Here is a 22,470-nt window from a genome sequence, read left to right on the forward strand (position 1 = left end):
TGGCGAGAGAAACAAGAGTTGCAAATTGCACAACAATGATAAACGGCCCACACAAGAGAAAGAAAATGATTGGAGTAGCTACTAAGGAACGCAGTGGATGTGGGCCTAAGAAGCACAGCCCATAACAGAACGCGTACGACGTAAATCCCACGAAGAGACGTAAGGTGCCGGCATGGGAGGCACTGTTTGAAATGGAGAACGTCTCTTGGATTGAAGAAACGGTTGAAAGTGTCGTCACGAACAGATTTGCGAACTTCCTACACCTGAAGAGGGCTATGGCCGTGCATACAATGTTGGTGAAGGCGAAGGAAGAGCCCAGGATGGTCAAACTGAATTGAGTAACAGACTTTTTGGATATGTCGTTCGCAGCCCAAAGATGTACAACAACAAGACATTGTATAGTCATTGTTACTGCGGAGTACAAGACGCTGCATGTCAAAGAACAGAGTGAGAAAGATACTGTCCCGTCTCGAGAAATAGAGTATGGACTGTAACCTAGAAATTTTGAGACGTACAAGAGAGGTTTGAGAGACTTCAACAGAGAATTCATGGCTAAAACAGACTCGCACATTTAGGTCTGAAGCTGTCCATAGATTACAGCACACAGCGACGAGAATACGATCAATATTTTCATGTTGTTTGTGTGTACTGTTTGATAAAGTAACAGGATAGATCAAACTTTGATACTACGTTACGGGTAGAAAATAAATTGAATAGATTTAATCTTGAGCTTGTTAGCATAAAGTGGTTCGGAAACAATATTCCACTATAAATATTTAATTTTTTTTCGAAGAGTTATATAATGAGATGCCATTTTTTCTGCGAGTATAGAATGTCAGAATTTTTATTCTACGCGTAAAAACAAGCGTGAGTAGATGGTCACGGTTTGTATCTTTAATCTCGAGAGTCCCAGGATGGCCTAGCGAGATGCAGATCGATTTCCGTCTTCCACGTTATTGGTGGTGCACCACGGGAAGTGTGTCTGCACTACACCTGAATATTTAACGCATAAGTGGTGAACTTTTTGGCGAGGAACGAAAGTACCCCGAGAAAACTGTATTGGTCAACCATACATTTCGCTTCGACTCGCAGAGACTTGAACCTGGGCCTGCGGTATGCAAAGCTGACTTCTTAGCCGTTAGACTATCGGCGCCTTTGGAGTAGTTATTAGAGAGCAAACTGCTAGATTAATTTCGATGCCCATAGGCCTATATAAATTACATAGGCTATTCGAAAATTAAAGCCAACACTGCTAGTATTTAGTTTCCCAGCAATAACTAATGCACGTACACTGGTAGTATGAGATGGAGTGGTGCCTGATTTGTGTTATCTAGTTATGAGGTGATAATCTCATTTATATACATTTATATACAGTCGCAAAGCTCAATACGTAGTAAATATGCAAACATTAGATAGTTGCTCACCACTAGGATCGCTAATACCGCCTCTTTACAGGCAATGCAAAATAGAACCATCACAGTCTATTGTTTCTAGCACCCTCAAAACTCAAGCTTCGTGACTGTATATAGTAGACTGTGTTTATACTATGTATGAAGCGACGAATCAAAGTCAGGATAGGGGAAGAAATATCTTTATATGAAGAGAAAATAATACATTGCATGCAATTTATTAATTACTTCTGTTATAGACGCATACTCTGCACTTGTAAACCGAAATAAAAATAAATTCTGCAAACCAACACAACTGTACAAATTAAGCTTTCAGGAATGACTCCCTGTAAAGTTAATTTGAATAATTTCGAGGGAAAAATTATTCAACACAACTGTAGTTTCATTCCCGAAACTGGGCACGTGTCGATGTATCAAGATGTAGCGCAGAATTTTTTGGAGGTATTATTAGAATATGCATTTCAATAATGAATGGTAAACAATTCTTAAGTTACCAAATACACATTTTATTAACGAGATTACGAAATATTTCCCAATAGAAGAATTCACGGATAACAGCTGATTTGCATTTCAGTAGCAATTTTCTTTAATAGACAAAATTACATACATTATTCTTCATATAAACGCATTTAAAACTTGAGATGTCACACAATCTGGATGATGATGAAGATGATGATGATGATGATGATGGAATATCATCTATAATAAACATAGTGTAATACGTCAACAAACAACACAAATTCTTAACTTTCTTAACGATGAGGAACCAATGAACCCGGCACACATGACAAAAACTGTAACAATCAGGTCACGCTCAAATGCACATTGAAGAACCCGCTTGTTTTCCATGTATCCATAGAAATGGCGGCGCTAGTGTTTTGTTTTTGTTGATATTATATTGTACAGATCGGCGCTAGAAGAAAAAAATAGTCATACCACTTCCAGTAGCAGCTCAATTAATTTCGAATTCCACCGTTGGCAATTTCACAGCAAATGTGCTGTACACACTGCAATCACTGCCTGCTGGAACGCATCCGATGGCTGCTTATAATGCCTGCTCATTCTAACAATATGTACTTTCGCTGAAATGGTGTATGTGGCAGCACCAAATACTATGATCTTCCTCAGTTTTTTAAGAACAAAAATAATAACTCAACTTTACAAGTTCCATAAAATGTTCTACTAGTAGTTAAATTGTCATTTTAACTTGGAAACTGTTTTCAATTGTCACAACACAGAATTTATAACTGAACGACTCATTGGATAGAAAAAAAATGGCAGCTCCTAACGGTAAGCGAAATCGCTTGTGAATATAGGCATTATACAGGGTGTTTTAAAAATACTTTGACAAACCTTGGGGGTCTGTTCCTGACACCAAAATAAGAAAAAAGTTCATATAAACATATGTCCGAAAATCCTTCGTTTTTTAGTTATTAATGAAAGAACTTAATGAAACATCTGTTAGGTATTGTCAGCTTGGTAGCAAGTGTTGCAACTTTAATCAGTTCAGAAACTCATAACAAATGTTCAAAATGTTCTCCTCTTCCTTCCACACACATGTACTCGTCGGATCATGGACTCCTTGGCAACACACAGTCACTTAGGATACAATGAATGCATCGGCAGACTTAAATCTGTTGTATCGATAACATCATCTAACAAAATGAATATTATTATCGGGTACAAACTTAAGTTATTGGATTGTACCTGGAAACGTGACTTCCATTGTTATGAGTTTCTGAATTGATTAAAGTAGCAACACTAGCTACCAAGCTGACAATGTCTAACAGATGTTTCATTAGGTTCTTTCAGTAATAACTAAAAAACGAAGGATTTTCGGACATATTTCCACTTCCATTCACCAAAGAGGTTTCGTTTCTACACCAGGGACCCATGTTAACACCTCATTAATTAATGGTTGTCTAAAACACGCGAAAAATAATAAGTCTGATTGTTTTGTTGCTTTTCTTGATGTAAGCAAAGCGTTCGATTGCATAGGACATGAGCATGTTAAAAGATCACTAGCTATGAATTCTATGCCACCGAAGTTGATATTGAGAAGAAAACCATATATGTACCTTGTCTGCCGTATCTTTCTCAAAAGTACAACGTCCCTCTTGAACAATGGTCCGTCATTGGTTTGCTGTTTGGCAGTAGAGGTTCAATCACAAAATTCACATGGAATTATCTTAAGAACTTCACATTCCTTTTGATTATGTAATGTCTATTCTTATAAATATTATCAAGGATTCTCTTCAAATATTACATCATCATCTCTATTTCAATTAATCAACTTATACTTGCCTTCAACAATTAACTTTCTTTTTTCTTTAATGTATCACATCACATTATTGTACATGTTTATTGTATTCAGGACCCTTGTGGTCACTCAAAATTCTTTGAGCTGATGTCTATAATTTAGAAATTTATTATTTTGAACTTTTTTTCTTGTTTTGGTGTGAGGAACATGCCCTCAAGGTTTGTCAAAATATTTCTGAAACATCCTGTATAGTTCATGTTATATGTTTGACCATTGAATGAACAGGCAGTATAAGCAGTCATCGGATGTATGGATACGTTCGAGCAGGCGGTGGTTTCAATATAAGTTGTATCTCTTTATACCTAACAAGTGAATGCATCTGACATTATTCTTGGTTCAGTGCATTTCTGCGCATATACAGTCACGTGACATGAATCAATTAGTTTAATTGACATGTCGGATGCTGATATAGCAACACAATCTGCTTTCTCCTTCATTGTTGATTCATATACTAATTTAAAATGAAAGAAGTTAATTATTTTGTACCCCATGTTCAATTTTGAATGAGATTTTCCGTTTACACGTCATAGATCTGTTACTCGAGGTAACAAAAGAAAAGCAATATTAAAAAAAATATATATATATATTTTTTTTTGTTAATCGTTGATCGCTGCAGCGCTACAGACATCTGTGAGGAAACACGATCATAACAATAAATAACAAGGTCAGCTAATTTATATGCCGCTCAGTGACAGAAAATGTAAGAATATTTGAAAATAATTTATTACTTATTTTGACTATTTCCTTTATATGACGTCATTACATTTTCGACCGATGAAGTGCAATGAAATTCTGAATTCGAACCAATCACAATCACACAACGCAATAAATTTTGTAACTCGATTTATCACAATCAATCAATCTTTTGTTTAGTCAGTATCGCCAACTGTTTCCCCATAAATCGATGAGCATGAATCCATCAATGTAAAGATGAAGTACTAAATAAAATGTGAAATCCTACTTCCACATCTACATCCTCATCTTCTAACTCCATGTCCATTGTATCTAAAAAAATAACATTCCTTAATTCAGAAGTCATGACTGCATTTTTAACAATAAATTGTTTATTTAATTAATGTATTAATCAGGTTATTTGCAATTATATTATAAAACATTTATATTAAATTTTGATTTCAGCAGATAATGAAAATGTATTTCTGTTATAGTAACAAGAAAAAAGCGCAACACATGTAATTAACATTGTTAAACCTGTATTTCGCTTTTCTCAATTGGCATTACTGAATAACATTCAATTTCTTTATTACAGTAATCGATATTCATCTATTTCAACTTCACAATGTCTAAATAGGTTAAGTATTCACAAATATAGAGTTATTAATATTTTGTGAGCAAATTTTATGGATATATTATTTACATTTTTATTTTATTCATGAAATAGTCCTAATAGATGTCACTCGAGGTCTGAGCTTTCCCAGATAAATCTCAAACCTCTTGTGACATTACTACAGATAAATTTATAAAATATGTTCTTCATCGGATGGACTGGATCAGTCTGAAGGGTCTAGTACAGGCATGTTCAGCGCGGACATTTCTAACCTTTAAACGAGGTGCAATAGTGACGTAGAGTATCTTTTAAGCCCATGACCTCCCCACAATGGGGAGTAGCAGATACAAAGGGACACGGAATTGCCTACATTGATAAGGTTAAATTATCTTACATAAGGAACTTTTTCTCAAAAACTGTTGAAGCTAGACATCTGATTCTTTTACAGCTGATGAACACATAACTTGACTTTTTGCTGAAACAGCATTTCAGTATATAACCCCCGTTAACATCTCCAAAATTTAACAAATTTCAAAAACATTGTTTCAGTACATGTAAAACATCCAAATAAACAATAGAAGCTGAGAAAAGGTTCGTTTTATATGGAGAAAACTAAATTTAAAGAAAACAGCCATAAAATAAGATTTAACATAGGTCTACATACAGCACGCCGCCTTATCAGAAAAACGAAAAGTTAACATAGATATCGTTTCAATATAATCAGTTTAAAGAGGAAACATCAACGAATAAATTGCAAAAATTAAATAATTTTCCGCCCAAAATCGGTAAATTTATGAAAAATGATCATTAAAATTAAAAATTGTGTACTCTCTCTTAAAAGATCAAAAATTGAAACGAATACAATTTGAGTATAAAGATTCAGGGTGACTCAGAAGAAAAGGTACAAGGTGGGATGGGTGATAATATTGATGATTCTGAACAAAAATGTTTATATGAACATATGTCCTGTTCTTAACAGTATCTGACATACAGCTGTTTGAAAATCACGGGCGTCATTATGTCCTTCATCAGCACTCACATGCGGATACAATCAAACCGACATTAGATATAGTAGGATCAATGAAACTCATCCTGGGCGTTGGATCGGTCGAGGTGGAGTCATTTCTTGGCCATCGATATCACCCGACCTTTCTCCTTTGGATTACTGTGTGTGGGGTTGACTTGAGAGCGAAGTCTACAAGCGCAAAGTGGAAATAAGGGAGGAACTTCTCGCCCGCATTTTACATGCTTGTGCTCAAGTAAAGGAATGTCCGAATCAGCTCAGATCAGCAACACAAGCGGCTAACCACAAGAGCTGCAAAGTGCATTGAAGTTGGCGGTGGACTTTTTGAACATGTCATGTAAAGAAAAGCACGTATGGGCGAATCCAGAAATGCATATAGAGTGTTAGTTGGGAGGCCGGAGGGAAAAAGACCTTTAGGGAGGCCGAGACATAGATGGGAAGATAATATTAAAATGGATTTAAGAGAGATGGGATATGATGATAGAGACTGGATTAATCTTGCTCAGGATAGGGACCAATGGCGGGCTTATGTGAGGGCGGCAATGAACCTCCGGGTTTCTTAAAAGCCAGTAAGTAAGTAAGTTATGTAAAGAAAAGTGGTAGAGCAGCTGGCTACGGACTGGAAGGTCCGGGGTTCGATCCCAGGTGGTGAAAGGATTTTTTTCTCGTTGCCAAACTTTCAGAACAGCCCCGAGGTTCACTCAGCCTCCTATAAAATTGAGTACCGGGTCTTTCCCGGTAGTAAAAGGCGGTCAGAGCGTGGTGCCGACCACACCACCTCATTCTAGTGCCGAGGTCATGGAAAGCATGGGGCTCTATCTCTATGCCCCCCCAAGTGCCTTCATGGCATGTTACGGGGATACCTTTACCTTTTATGTAAAGAAAAGTACACAGTTAAACAGGACATAAGGCAACAATGTTTTAATTTACTATCACCTGCATTTTTCCCGTTCCTCTGTTTCCATTAGTTTTCTCCGAAACTATTAAGAAGAGGACATATGAGGAGGTCCGTTCCAAACCATATTAAGTCCACTGATGTAATTTTTTCAGGAGAGATGAAAAACTGTTTATGTGCCAACTAAGGGAGGTAAATTAAAATACTAAAATTATTAATTACTGGAAGAACTTAATTTATCAGAATAAATTATATTTGAAATCACTTTTACACCAGACTGTCCTAAAATTCATAAAATATCATGGACATAATACAATTTGACGTGAACATAAAAAAGAAAAAAAAAATTCTTCCTCAATATTTGTAAAAAATCCAACCAAGTATTTGTGTATGTAACTGGTAATACTCCTTGAGTTACTCCTATGTAATATTGAACCACAATGCTAACGATCTTGATCAGCTGTGCGGAAATTGCACAACAGTGAAACCGACCTTCCCTATGCTGGCAAGGTGGTTCGGACAGTGTTATATCAGGATCTATATCAATGTTCCTGCAATTGAAACAAGAATACGCTATTGTACATTATATGAGTATTGCAGAAAACAGTTTCGTAAATACCTATCACGCCTAATTAAAAAATACAGTAAAAATATTATACCGAAGTAACTTTGTTGCTGTCATGCTGTTTTCTTCTTCACTCTTTTCCTGCTTCCTCTGTTATTCTCACCTATAGGCACTTCTCCCTCCATTTTCACGGATATCACGTGCACAACTGGACTGCAGCGGCAGTGATACGAAGGTCGACAATAGGTCAATACTGTAAAATAACACTGGTTCCTCTCAGTGGAGGAAACTTGAAACGTAACCAGCGAATAGGGATTATAAAGAGTGGACACTGAGCGAATTTTCCTGTGTTTTGTTTCTCTTTGCTCAAGCGTATAGTTCCACTTTCAAGCGCTAGAGGTTAGTGTAATCCAGCATACGCTAATAATTGAGAATAGAGTTGAGACACAGGATCCAAACATCGCCTACCTTATTGCATAATCCAGTAACGCTTTGCTTCAAATAAATTCAAGTTAACAGCTTTTCCTTATTTCTCAGTGACAAACTAGTTGTAATAATAATATTTTATATTTCAGATATAGGCTAATACATTATATTATAAAATAATATAATACATTATAAAATTAAGTATCGAATTCGTTTAATATTTGTATAATAATATAATATAGGTATATGGTTTTACTTCTCGTAAGAGTTTTGTTTTTCCATTTTCAGCGCTATCAAATCATTACATATTTTAATTGTTGTTGGGGTCAACGTCTCAACTCTCACTATAAAGGAACTCTAGAGTATAGACATTACAGTTAATGAATTTATTATTTTATGGATCCAATTTAATTTATTTGAGTACCTAATGTAGCTAGATGTATTAATTGTATGTGTTATATTTCCGCTGCGTCGACTGCTCGTTTGTATGATGGCAGCGCCAACTCTAGGGAGAAAGCAGAATCTCACGCTTTAGCTGGCTTGAAGGTCATTGAAATCAGTCCGGCTACATCAAAGGTACCGACGCGAAGTGTCCATTCTTTATAATCCCTATTCGCTGACGTAACCTTACAATGAAAAATATTAATTCGTTTTGACAGAATACGGTTTTCCACGAACACCCAGTTTCATGGATTCTTTTGAAGGAGATTTAATACAGTAAGACTCAAACAGACTTCACAGCATGATAGAGCATGTTCATAACTATACGAAATCATATAAAACTCAATTTCGTCCATGGGTGAATTTAATACGATTTGAAAAGGATCTCCTCATGTGTTCATATAAACATTTTGTTCAGAATCACCAATATTATCACTCCTCAAGCCATGTACCTTTCCTCCTGACTCACCCTGTATGTGACATACCATTTTAAAGGAGGAAAACGAAATAAAATAATGAAAAAATAAAACATAAGTAAATCAAACTTTTCACCCAAAATCCAATTCTGTTCCCTTTTAAAATATTGCACAAAAATTAACAAATGCAAGTTTTTGTCCCGCCAAAAGACCTTGTTTTTCAATTTGGCGCTCCTGTAAAGAAGTTTGCGTAGAAGCTTTCAATCACAAAGAACAACAATGACTGGCTTTCAAACGACCGGCGGCCGGCGCCTGTACCAGGTTCGTCTCTCAGTTACGATGTTGCATTTCTTATCTGAAATCCCTTCACTGAGAGATCGCCTCGTCCAACGGCAGCACCGTCGTGAAGAAGGACGCGACTGTGGTCTCCCATGCTGCCGTGGTGGATGTGGCGTTGTGGTCGCCGCGCAGGGACAGCTGGAACTGGATCAGGATCACCAGGTACGTCGTCACCGCGCCCACGATCTGCAACGTGATCCATATGGCTTGTTATACAGAGTGATTTACAGTGAAACCTGTCTAAAGCGGCCATCTGAAGTTACATTGTAAAATGATCGTTTTATCAGGTGGCCGCTTGGTTAAGGTTGCGGTTTTTTATGAATCGGCATGAAAATATTGAATTTCATTGACTTTTTAGTACTGTGCGCGTGCAACAATCGTGCATATTAATGTCAGCCTCTTCCATTCTTTTAATATTTCATCTTAATTATACCGTTTATTTGTGTCCTTCCACATTTGAATATTTCTGCAATTTTTCTCGCAGATGTTCCCTTCTCACTTTCTTCAATCATTTTTCGTCTCACCTCTAAACACCACTCTAGATTTATTGTTAGACATGATTTCTCTCTCAAACTAACTTCACAGTTCCTCTGAAATCAACTGAATGAAAAGAAGAAAAATTCGTAAAAGCTGGTCCAAATAAAAAAAGATGGAAAGAGGAGAAAAAAATTAAAAAAATTCGAATGGTTAACTACTGACCTAAAACATACCGTGACATTTTCGATAGAAGACGTCCGTGTTTCAATCCTTTAAAAACGAGTAAGAATTTATAGCTGTGCAGGGTCGGAGTGGAAAGTGACAAAAGAGTCATAAAACAGTAACCAACTAACCCCAAGATATGCAGGGCGTACTGTTGCACACTTAGCTATTGTCTACGTGATATTGCTCTCTGTCCTCTAACCATCGAAAAAAATAGGTCAGACAGTATCCGTGAAAAAAAAAAATTATGTTGGACAGTGACCGTTATAGTCAGGTTCCAATCCAAACAGACCCCGGCCGCTGGCCGAAGCATGAGGTGGCCGCTATATAAAGAGAGAATTTGTATTGATCTTACGGCAAATCCAATTGGTTCCAGAGAAAATTGGCCTTTTGGCCAGGTGGCCGTTTAAATGAAGTGACCGCAAAGGCAGGTTTTACTGTATATAGAACTGACACATTTCTTTCATTAATTGTTTCAAAACGAATTGTGCTAGCGACAACTTATTATACTTAAAATGTAGAGGAATTTTGGGAGATTATTTACCTCTATAGCAAATGTTGTCCGGCGTTGTCAAATCCGGAGATCTCGGTGGCCACAGGTTCCTGGAAATTATTCGGTCGTCACATAACCGGATAAATGGAACCATGCTTCATCTGTGAACCATGTGATGGACAATATGGCAAGATTTTGCACAATGAATGTCTGAAACCAACAGCAGAATGTTCTGGAGTTTCGATTCCTTGTCACTAGATGCTCAGATGTTTATGTTTTATTCCTATTGTTGGCAGCTGTTTTCGACATTTTGTGTCAACGTGAAAATGCAGTACACATTAAATCAACGACTCTTCCTTGTGAAGCAATATTGGATTACGAATTAAATTACAGCTACTCAAAGGGCAAACCAGAGAGAATTTGGTGTTCGCAATCCTCCCAAAAGAAACACAATACTGGGACTGGTAAACAAATTGGAAACAACTGGATCTCTGGTGAGTGAAAAGGGCAAGCATCGTTCATATAGGCTTCCCACGGTTGTTGTTGACGTAAGAGAACGACTGGAGCAGTCACCCAAAAAATCATTAAGACGTTTGTCGCAGGAAACAGGGTGCACCTACTCAATGTGTCAGAGAGCCTAAAGCCATATAGGATTACGGTTGTTCATCAGCTACAGGAACCAGATAAGGATAAAAGATTGAATTATTGTCGTTGGTTTCAGACGTTCATTATGCAAAATCCTGCCATATTGTCCATCACATGGTTCACGGATGAAGCATGGTTCCATTTATCCGGTTATGTGACGACCGAATAATTTCCAGGAACCTGTGGCCACCGAGATCTCCGGATTTGACAACGCCGGACAACATTTGCTATAGAGGGAAATAATATCCCAAAATTCCTCTACATTTTAGGTATAATAAGTTGTCGCTAGCACAATTCGTTTTGAAACAATTAATGAAAGAAATGTGTCAGTTCTATATAAATCACTCTGTATTATGCAATACTGGGTAAGCGGTACTATTATCTGTGCATTTCGAGCTTGCGGATCAAGATCATGTACAAACGTACAAACCACGCACGAGTCACTGAACTGAAAACTGTGAACTGAAGCACTGATAATTCCGGCTGTCCCAGTTGACTTTAGTTGAGGAGAATGGTTAAGGATTGGGGTAAGCACGCGTGAAAAACGCAGGTCATTGTTTTTTACCTAGAGCCGCCAGTTCGAAATGTACAGATAATAGCTGATCTTTCAGTAGGGTTCAAGTCCTCACTTACAACTCAAGATTAAACGTAAATAGAACTCTGACATGGACGATAGCAATCACTCCATTAATGAAGATCAATAAAATTTGTCTAACCAAAAATATGGATTAGCCAACAAATTTAATTTATACATATTTTAAAACTAGCCGTACCCGTGCGCTCCGCTGTACCCGTTAGAAATAAATATAAAGTAATTACATAATTAAAATAGGACATTTGATCCAGGGAACATTCGTGTTTGATATAAGGATAAATCGTTTATTATGTTACTTAATTTAAATTGTATTTGCATAATTAAAATGCGATCATTTTGATCCAGAGACCACTCATTTGGTCATAAAAATTATTTTAGGAAATACAGGAAACGAATATACAGAATAGCCTATCAAGTTTTCTGTGCATAAGAAGCTATTTTAATCTTACCAGTCCTCGATTCACTCAGAAGTTACTGTAATAACATTATAGCATTATGTCCATCTAGAGATACTACACTTTCCAATGGTGAATTAATAATTAATTATATAAATCGGTTAATTTAGCTTCCGATATTACTTCATACAAACACAGAAACATTCTCTGTAGGCTATCTTTCATAGCTTCCGATTGTTGCTGTCCAAGGCCCCTTATAGACGAAGTCATTTGTTTTTTAATTCATTACACGGCCTTAGATGGCAGATATTTTAATTTTAAAACTCATTTATCTCATTAAATATCAGTCCTATCAAAATTTTTCAAGGAATAAAACTTATCGGAAATTATTTTTAAAGAAACTTTTGTTATGTAACATTTTTCACAAAAATCAATAATAAGCGAGATATTTCGATTTATTTAATTCAGGACCCCTTATAATCCCCCTTTTAAATAATGCATTTTGAATGCCATATAGCCTAAAATCTAAGTTACAACGAACTTAATTTATATTCCAATTTTCATCGAAATCCGTTCAGCCATTATCGCGTGAAAAGGTAACAAACATCCAGACAGACAGACAGACATACAAACAAAAATTTCAAAAAAGCGATTTTCGGTTTCAGGGTGATTAATTATATATGTTAAAACCAATTATTTTTGGAAAATCGAAAATTACCAGAAAAATTTCGGCTACAGATTTATTATTAGCAGGGAACGGATTTATATGGACTAAAAATATATGAAATATGTAAATATATATGTAGTTATTTTTACCAAAATATGGAATTAAATATGGATTTTTACCAAAATATGGAATTAAATATGGACTTAAAATTATAAAAAAATGACTATGTACGTTAAATATTGGTACATTTTAATCAAACTAAACAAAAAATATAATGGACGTACCTTATCTTCCAATGTAGTTTCAACAAAACACAATTTTTATTGTCTGTTACCATAACAATAGGTTACAAACATTTCTTTCAAGTGCTGAAAAGTGAATCTTCTTCTATTGTCTCTGAGGATAGATTTATACTGACTAAAAGAGCGTTCGACGTCACAAGAAGTAACTGGTACATAATTCAATTTCACAATGTCTGCTGGGGATAAGTCCAAGTTAATCTTCACTGTTGATTCACCACTCATCACAGCAACAACCTTTTGTAGTTCTTCATATCCAGGGTTTTTTGAAAGTACAGTGTCCACCTTAGCTCTTACTGCATCTGCAACTTTACCTCTACCACGATTCAGTTGTTCCACAGTACTATTTATAATTTCAAAACTTTCAGATAGTGAAAGGTGCCTATTTTGGAGACTTTTGAGCGTTTTTATGATGCATGAAAATGTATGCTGAATGTGAGCTAAGTCATTCTTCACACTTATGTCACAGGTAACTGTTTTCGCAGTATCAATTGAGACTGCATCTTCAGAGTCCAATGCAAGGAGAACATTGTTAATAGAGTCTATATGTTCGGCATAATATTCAACTGCTTCTAGCCATGTACCCCATCTAGTTAAAATTGGCTTTGGTGGCAATGGAATTTCAGGGTACATTTCTTTCAACACGTTAACTCTACTGGGAGCTTTGAGAAATACTTTTTTCACTGATGAAATCAACAAATCTACTTTAGGGAAATTGTCTCTGACCACTTCTGCCACACGATGAAATGCATGCGCCACACAAGTAAAATGAGTCAATTTAGGATATACAACAGATAATGCTTGTCCAGCTTTGACCATATAAGGGGCAGCATCGCTAATAAAGAATAACACATTATCGTACATAATACCCTTTGGCCACAGGATACCCATAGCTTCGTTGAACAGTTTAACTATAGTTTTGTTATTGCACTTTTCTAGAACATCACAATGTAAAAGAATTCGTTCAGAATATTGTTCACTTAACAAACCGATAACTACATTACCAACAAGTCTACCTTCTTTGTCGGGAGTCTCATCAATGGAAACCCAAATTGAACTATCTTTAATTTCATCTCTTATCTTCTGTATTGTCTCATCGTAGATGGATGGAGCATACGTCTTCCTAAGTGTTGACTCATCCGGGATTGTATGTTGAGTATATTTTTCAAGGAATTCCCTGAAGACCTTATTCTTTAGTTTGTAGAGAGGAATATCAGCAGAGATGAGAGAACGGCACAGGTCGATGTTAAACTCAGATCTTACATTCGATGTTGTTGGTTGTGTTAAAAACAATTGTCTCTGCTTGGAATTTAGTTGTTTGTTGGCCTGATGTTTACTAGTTGTAATGTGTTGTTGCACCAGGAACTTTTGTGTAGATGATACTGCACACTGACACAAATTACAAAATAATATTTTATTGTCAGTTGATAAACCATCTTCTTTAAATTCTGAAATGTAACTTGTTAGTTTTGATTTTAAATTGACTGAATGACGTACTTTTGGCATATTTACCGTCTTTATAGTATGATTTACAAAACTGAACCTATGTGTACTCTGACTGGCATTTAACTGTTGAGCTGCACAACTGAAGTCTGTTAAAAATTTTAAATTAAATTAATACAGTTTTGTAACTTACTTTCCCATTGTTGATAGGACTGCTAATTTTCAAATAACTCTGATGTTAAAGGGATTACTGAACATGTGTTTAAATCTCTATTGTTGAAATGTATTTTTAAAAGTTAATGGAATTTTGTTTTGTTTTATTGTTAAACCTAATATAATATGGACTGTTTTATATGAAATATGGAAAATATATGGAAATTAACGAAAATATGTACTAAACTCTAAAATATGGAAAAATATGGAAAATAAAAGTAGGATTTTTCAACCCTACACATTGTGAAACATAAAGATAATGCAAAATATAAATTATATTAGCTTTATAAGTAAATATGTATTTACATATAAATCCTTTCCCTGATTATTAGTATAGATATTAACTAATGAAGAAATTTATACATACGATTATTTACTAAGTTACTACCACAGAAATCAAATAAAACATAAATCTAATCGATATAAATATCATACTCGAAGACAAAAGCATCCTTTCCCATTAATTGAGCATAAATGTCTTACAAGTGCAGCTCTTAAACATGGTGCTATAGTCGCGTCGCTGTCATTTCCGGCGTGACCCCTCCTCTTTGCTTACGTCTTAGGAAGTGAAGGCTCTATAAAGTCTAGGTAGGTAGTATCGTTCGCCATTTTTGTTCTTTCGTTGCCGAACTACCAGACGAGGAATCTACTTGCCACACCGTTAAATATTATCATGTCGTAGCTCCTATGATAATAAATCAAACGCACTGTAATTCAGCAAATAATTGAGCGGCAAATAACGTCTTCGTGTGCTTTCTGCGAATTCCAACGAAAGAGCGATTATATTAAGTATTTATCGAGCCTTAGGAAGAGCATAACGTCATCAGCAGCGAATCACAAGACGCACACGTTTAAATGTAGCCGACCTGCAACGTGATTGGCTGCCGGAAATAAGAGCGACGGGACTATAGTTTCATCACAAGACTTTAAAATAAAATTACAAATCATTTTCCATATTTCTAATATTTTAAAATTGAACCTCTTAAAAAAGAAGTTTGTTTGATATATAATATTAACAAATGGTGTATTTTTTACCTTTTATTTCTGTCGACTATATTCATGTTTTTATTGAATATCACTGATTTTTGTCTGATTGTCAATTTATATTAAATGTGTTTTCCTCTCTTTTTCTCTTGTTGTCGGTCTGAATTAAGTTAATTACTGTATTTAATAAACTGTCTTCGTACATTTTATGTAATATTACAGTATTCACTATGACCACACCGTACACGAGCCTGGCTCTTACGGTAGTGGCTAGAAACATTTTTCGTTATATAGGCCTACTTATGAATTGTACTCACTTTGGCTACTAGGAGTGACGAATTAATGGAAGATCGAGGGTAGACTCGAAGCACAGGGTGAACTATCACATTAAACTCTACAATATAGATAAGCAAACTGTTTCAGCATTAGTGACCACGCCGTGTCCAGCCAACAAGTGAAAACCAGTAAAGATGGATATGCAATATATTCCAAATAATTATTTAGTTAGCTTAATAGGTAATTGCTGGGCATCTAATCTGTCATGACCGTGCATTTGAAACAGATAGATAGATAAATAGATAGATAGATACATAGATAGATAGATAAATGAATAAATAGATAGATAGATAGATAAATGAATAAATAGATGAATATATAAATAAGTAGATAAATAAAAAACAAAAACGAGACAAAACAAGCATAAATAAATAAATAAATAAATAAATAAATAAATAAATAAATAAGAAAATAAGTAAATAAATAAATAAATAAATAAATAAATAAATAAATAAATAAATAAATAAATAAGTAAAAGAATAAATAAATAAATAACTAAAAATAAATATATATATAAATAAATAAGTAAGTAAATAAAAAACCAAATAAATAAATAAATACGTAAGTAAATAAATAAATAAATAAATAAATAAATAAATAAGTAAATGAATAAATAAATAAATAAAAAATAAATAAATAAGTAACTAAGTAAGTAAATAAAACGCAAACTTACTAGGCACTTGGTCAGTAATTGAGACTCGTTCAGACATGGTTTCTTGTAAATAGTTCTTTTAATCTACCACAAAATATCTCAATATCCGGTAATTTCATCACTATAGAATTTTGTTATTGTAGGTTTAATTTGTAATTTAGTAAATACAAAAATATTCTTTGTTCTTAACTTCTACGATAAAATGTCTAGCTTTCATTAATCAGGTATTCTTGTCGTACTTTAATTTTTATTGTAATTGTAATTGTAAATTTAATATTAATTGTAATCTTATTGTTCATGTTATAGTTGTAATCCCCTGGTAGAGGGGCAGAGAAGGCCTGACGGCCTTATCTCTACCAGGTTAAATAAATAAATCTAATCTAATCTAATCTAAATAAATAAATAAATAAATAAATAAATAAATAAATAAATAAATAAATAAGTAAGTAAGTAACTAAGTAAGTAAGTAAATAAATAAATAAGTAAATAAATAAATAAGTAAATGAATGAATAAATAAATAAATAAATAAATAAATACATAAATAAATAAATAAGTAAATAAATAAATAGATAAATAAATAAGTAAATAAGTAAGTAAATAAGTAAATAAATAAATAAGCAAATGAATAAATAAATAAATAAGTAAATAAATAAATAAATAACTAAAAGATAAATAAATAAATAACTAAAAATAAATAAATAAATAAATAAATAAATAAATAAATAAATAAATAAATAAATAAGTAACTAAGTAAATAAATAAATAAATAAATAAGTAACTAAGTAAATAAATAAATAAGTAAGTAAGTAAATAAATAAATAAATAAATAATTGAGTAAATAAATAAATAAGTAAATGAATAAATAAATAAATAAAATAAATAAATAAATAAGTAACTAAGTAAATAAATAAATAAATAAATAAATAAATAAATAAATAAATAAATAAATAAGTAAATAAATAAATGAATAAATAAATAAATAAGTAAATAAATAAGTAAATAAATAAATTAATAAGTAAATAAATAATTAAATAAATAAATAAGTAAATGAATAAATAAATAAATAAATAAGTAAATGAATAAATAAATAAATGAGTAAATAAATATATAAATAAATAAGTAAATAAATAAATAAGTAAATGAATAAATAAATAAGTAAATAAATATGTAGTTGCAGCATTTTAAGTTAAAATGAGTAGGCCCTAATGTGTTTGGTGAGCGAATAAAGCCGGCCCGGATGGCTCAAGCGGTAGGGGCACGGCATGTCCCTATCGCTTGGTCCGAAGGGTTGTGGGTTCGAGTCCCGCCTCGGGCATGGGTGTTGTGATTGTAATAGTATAAGTAAAACAAAGGAAACAAAAACAAAGGTAAACAAACAGAAAAAAAATTATAAAAAAAAAATAAAAATAAAGAAGATTATTTTCGCTGGACCAAAAATAGTATTTTCCATTGTACAAAAAAAAAAAAAAAACGAAAGGCAAATATTTTACTGGAAAGATTATTTCACAGACTTCTCTGCCTTCATTTCTCGCTATGTTACGGCACAATTTTTTTTAGCTACTTTCCTGAGTTCTAGAGTCACTTTAATTGTTATCACGTTTTCCTCTCACTTAGAGGAATCTACAAACTGTGCTGGCTCAAATTCTGTGGCTAGAGGAGCGGGTGAAGCCAAAGTCAAAATAGAAATCAAAATCAATAATGATAATAATAATAATAATAATAATAATAATAATAATAATAATAATAATAATAATTATTATTATTATTATTATTATTATTATTATTGTCGTTGCTTCAGTACACAGAATTGTGATATTACTTGCTTTGGTCATATCTGGTAACAGTTGGCAACATTGAAAAGACGACCATGATACCTTTTTAGGAAACAATGTTACGTGAACAGCGGTATAGACATTGAAATTGCTTACCGAGTACAGCAGGGTGAAGTCCAGTGGGAAGAACCCGCAGGCCGTGAACTGGACTTTGCGGTGCAGCAGCTGCAGCGAGAACAGGCGCAGCTGCAACGAGAGGGAAGCACTGCACAGTCACTAGATCACGCGCTACTCACAGTACCAGCTGAAGTGCGCCATTTCTAGTGAGTAGAACCACAGTCTACTATATACAGTCGCGATGTAGTAAAAATGCAAACATGGGTAGTTGCCCACCACCAGGATCGCTACTATCGCCTCATCATCGCAGATCTCTCTCCTAGCAGCCGACAAAATATGTTACACTTTCGTTGTCGTGTTCTTTTGGAAAAATTAACACCTTCCTTCCATTATTGAAATATTAAATGCATAAAGTTAATTTATTATTTTAATGAAGTATATTAAATTCCACCATAAACTCGAAGATACCTGCAAGAAATAAGTTAATATAAATTTTGTTTGTGCAAAACGAACTGAAATTTACTATAATAGCTTCACTCATTCAAGATTAGCGATAATTAACTATGAAACCAATAAATATTAATTTGTATTTCCCTTTACAACAATAATAATGGAAATATGAATTAATGGAGTAACTTACGTGTACCAGTACTTGTAGTGTAGGCTCACGTAGTTAACAAAGTGGGATGAGGTTAAGCAATAATAATCACACCAGAATTGGAAATAAAACGTGATCAATAAATTTTATTGTAACAGACTTTTTCTGCGTCTCTAGTAAAGCAACAAATAAAAATAACAACAAAATTAACAGCTATAATTAAAAACATATCCTTTGAAGAAAAAAGTAGGCCTAAGCAATAATAATCCCCCCAGAATTGAAAATAAAACGTGATCAATAAATTTCATTAAAACAAACTTAATTTTTCTACGTCTTTAGTAAAATAACACATAAAAATAATAACAAAATTAATAGCTACAATTAAAGATATATCCTCTGAAAAAAAAATAGACCTAACCTTTATTTCTCTGGAAATTTAGCAGCCTAAGTGACAGAACTTTAACCGGTATCTAATGTCCTTTCGGTTAGACTGAAACATTTCATTGTGAAATTTAAGGATATAATGTATTCTAACAGTCACAAAGAACTTCAAGTTAAGAGTTTTGTTTCTGCACAGCATTCTTGTGGAAACCTAGGAACCTTTCTAAATCTTTCGGAAACCGGAAAAAGGATAACTCTGGCCTCTTTCTCTTACTGTTGCTACAATTTATAGCACTCCAAACGTCTCCTCCTTGTCCCATATTATTATTCCAATTATTATATTTTAGCCATTAACATTTTCATTATAACCAATAACGAACATTTCACAAGCATCAATGTGAAATACGCAACGAGCTAACACTCGATAGAAATACGACACAGTCGAAAGTCGACCATGGACAGTCTATTGTTTCTAGTTGCTAACCGCTTGGAGCGCTTTATCACGAGATTTGCAAAAAAACACCTCAAGCTTCGCGACTGTATGTAGTAGACTGTGGTGGAACTATTAGCACTGTCAACCGCCTCGGAACTTGCTTTCAGTAGTTCGATAACAATTCACAACGAATCACACATGCAATCATAATTTTTATTCTTATTATATTATTGGTTATTTTACGACGCTTTATCAACTGCTAAGGTTATCTAGCATCTGAATGAAATGAATGTGTTAATGCTGGTGAAATGAGTCCAGGGTCCAGCGCCGGAAGTTACCCAGTATTTGTTTTGAATGGGTTGAGGGAAAACCCCGGAAGAAACCTCAACCAGGTAACTTGTCTCAACCAGGAATTGAACCCGGGCCCGCTCGTTTCACGGTCAGGCATCTCCTCTCCATAGTGCAGCAACTTTTCGCTGCCTGTCTCTCTGTAAGCCTACATATATTTCGTATATTTCCTCCTAAATCATGCTTACTTTTTTTATTCATTCTTATCACTTATTTGATGCCAGTCTATGTTTTTCGTCACAACGTTATTATAAGCAATACTGAACTGTCCCAGACCAGGAGTTCTACCAAATCGGGTGGCGCTAGAATATACCTCAAAGTATTTTTCTTTTGATTTTTCTGAGTGCTCTTCTTTTTGAGTTTGATTTTTGTTTTCCCCTTGTAATTATTTTCAAAGTATTTAAAAATTAATCTTTATATATTACTAGCTTAAATTACCCGGCGTTGCCCGGGTTTTAAATTTTGGTCTATTTCAAAATAAACTGTTTGTTAGACTTATCGGAGACCTCGGCAAGGGAACTATATAAAACCAAAACGAACCATATTTACTTATGTTTTCTCCTCCCTAGTGACGGATATTAAAGAAAGTGCCACTAATATCCAAAGAAACTGACTAATCGAAATAATTCCATCTCACCTATGAATAGAGTTTTAACAACATTAAGACCTTATGCTACAGGGATATTTAAGATATTTAACATGGTGATTGATGATAACATTTATCGTACCACGGCATTATGCATTATTAAGCCTTTCTGCCCACAATATATTTAATTTCCTTCAAGGCCAAACTACAATCTGTAACAGATGGATTCTATCAAATACATGGATTTCAGGGTGTTTTGCAGTAACGGAGACTATACTCATCAGAATTCACTCTCCTGGAGAAGGCAATGTAGAACACTACCACAACAGAAAATCATATTTTTCTATAAACGGCCAAGTCATTAGTGACCATAACTTATTAATAAGAGACGGGTTAACAGTAACAGTAAAATAGGCTCTATATTATTATTACAATTATAATATTGTAATATTATCACAAATATTACTATAACTTATAATAATTGCTTACAATCGAATGGCTATAATAGCAATACGTGGGATAAAAACATCATCTTCTTTCGTTTTTCCAGTTAATATTGCCACTCATATTACGTTTCGCATGAGTTTTTGACACAAATTCTTGTTAGTGCATAATTTTGGTGAGTCAATATTTCGCAATAGTAGGTCTACTATGGTTATTCAATATTAAGTAAATTATGTGGTAGCTATCCTTGTAGTTTGAAAGAATTCTAGAATTCAATTGGATAAAACAGCCTGCTCACTATCTACAAAACTGCATCGAGGAATTCATAATACGGTCCTGGACTGCGTAAAGATACTTATTGCATGAATTATCTAGTTTTAGCCTTCATGATGTGTAACAACAATGTAATTTAATTTCGTCTTAAAATTTCCAAGGCCTCGTGAAAGTCTATGTTGAATACAACAGACAATAATAAAGAACAAATTGACTGTAGAAGATTTTGAATTTTAATATAATACATGAATATTTGATCTATTTATTTTTATTTTTTATATATTTAATTAATTTAACTTCCATTTGCACAATTTTGATATAGCCTATGTTCTTCTCCTGGTTATGAAGGTTAAATGTGCAAACTTTGTCACATATCGGTCAAAGCGTGTAGATTTGTATAGAGAACATACACATACATACATACATACATACATACATACATACATACATACATACCCACATTCAATTTTATATATTAAGATGTAGGGATATGTTTAACCTATCGCTCCGCTGCCGGACGGAGGTTTCAGTACCTACAAGAAATTTAGTTACACTTATTTGTCGACAGGACGCAGAGGAACAAGTGGCAAGCTCATCGCCTCAAACGTCACCTAGTATACATCTAAGGTATTACTAGGACGCGAGAGAGGAGAAATTTAGTCCAGAGGCTCTAATTTAGGCTTGGAAGTCTTTACTGTGCTGGAAAATGCCAACACGGAATACACGGCTTAAAGTCCTCTAGGAGGATTTGTACTCAGGATTTTTTCGTCCTGAAAAATTCATCCACCCCAGCTGGGTTAATCTTTATATATTGCAACATGCAACAGTATAATAAATTGTAAACTCCTTGTAAATATATATATATATATATATATATATATATATATATATATATATATATATATATATATTTGAAGTACATTCAAAAACACAGGTACAATAATGAATATACTTCACTCTCACCCCTTCTACTAAT

The 22,470-nt window shown here is 33.9% G+C and overlaps 1 protein-coding gene across 1 annotated transcript in view; it reads right to left on the reverse strand.

Annotated features, from left to right (window-relative positions):
- Positions 1-1,926: 1,926 nt before the first annotated feature.
- Positions 1,927-22,470, reverse strand: part of LOC138711054 (putative gustatory receptor 28a) — a 176,117-nt gene continuing 155,573 nt past the window's right edge. Inside the window, exons 4-5 of the mRNA XM_069842362.1 lie at positions 18,471-18,560; positions 1,927-9,306 (exon numbers count right to left, since the gene is read on the reverse strand). Of these exons, the coding sequence (XP_069698463.1) occupies positions 9,148-9,306; positions 18,471-18,560 (249 nt within the window). The 3' untranslated portion in view covers positions 1,927-9,147. The remainder of the gene's footprint in view (positions 9,307-18,470; positions 18,561-22,470) is intronic.

Source organism: Periplaneta americana, chromosome 12 (assembly GCF_040183065.1).
Source record: "Periplaneta americana isolate PAMFEO1 chromosome 12, P.americana_PAMFEO1_priV1, whole genome shotgun sequence".
Lineage (NCBI taxonomy): Eukaryota > Metazoa > Arthropoda > Insecta > Blattodea > Blattidae > Periplaneta > Periplaneta americana.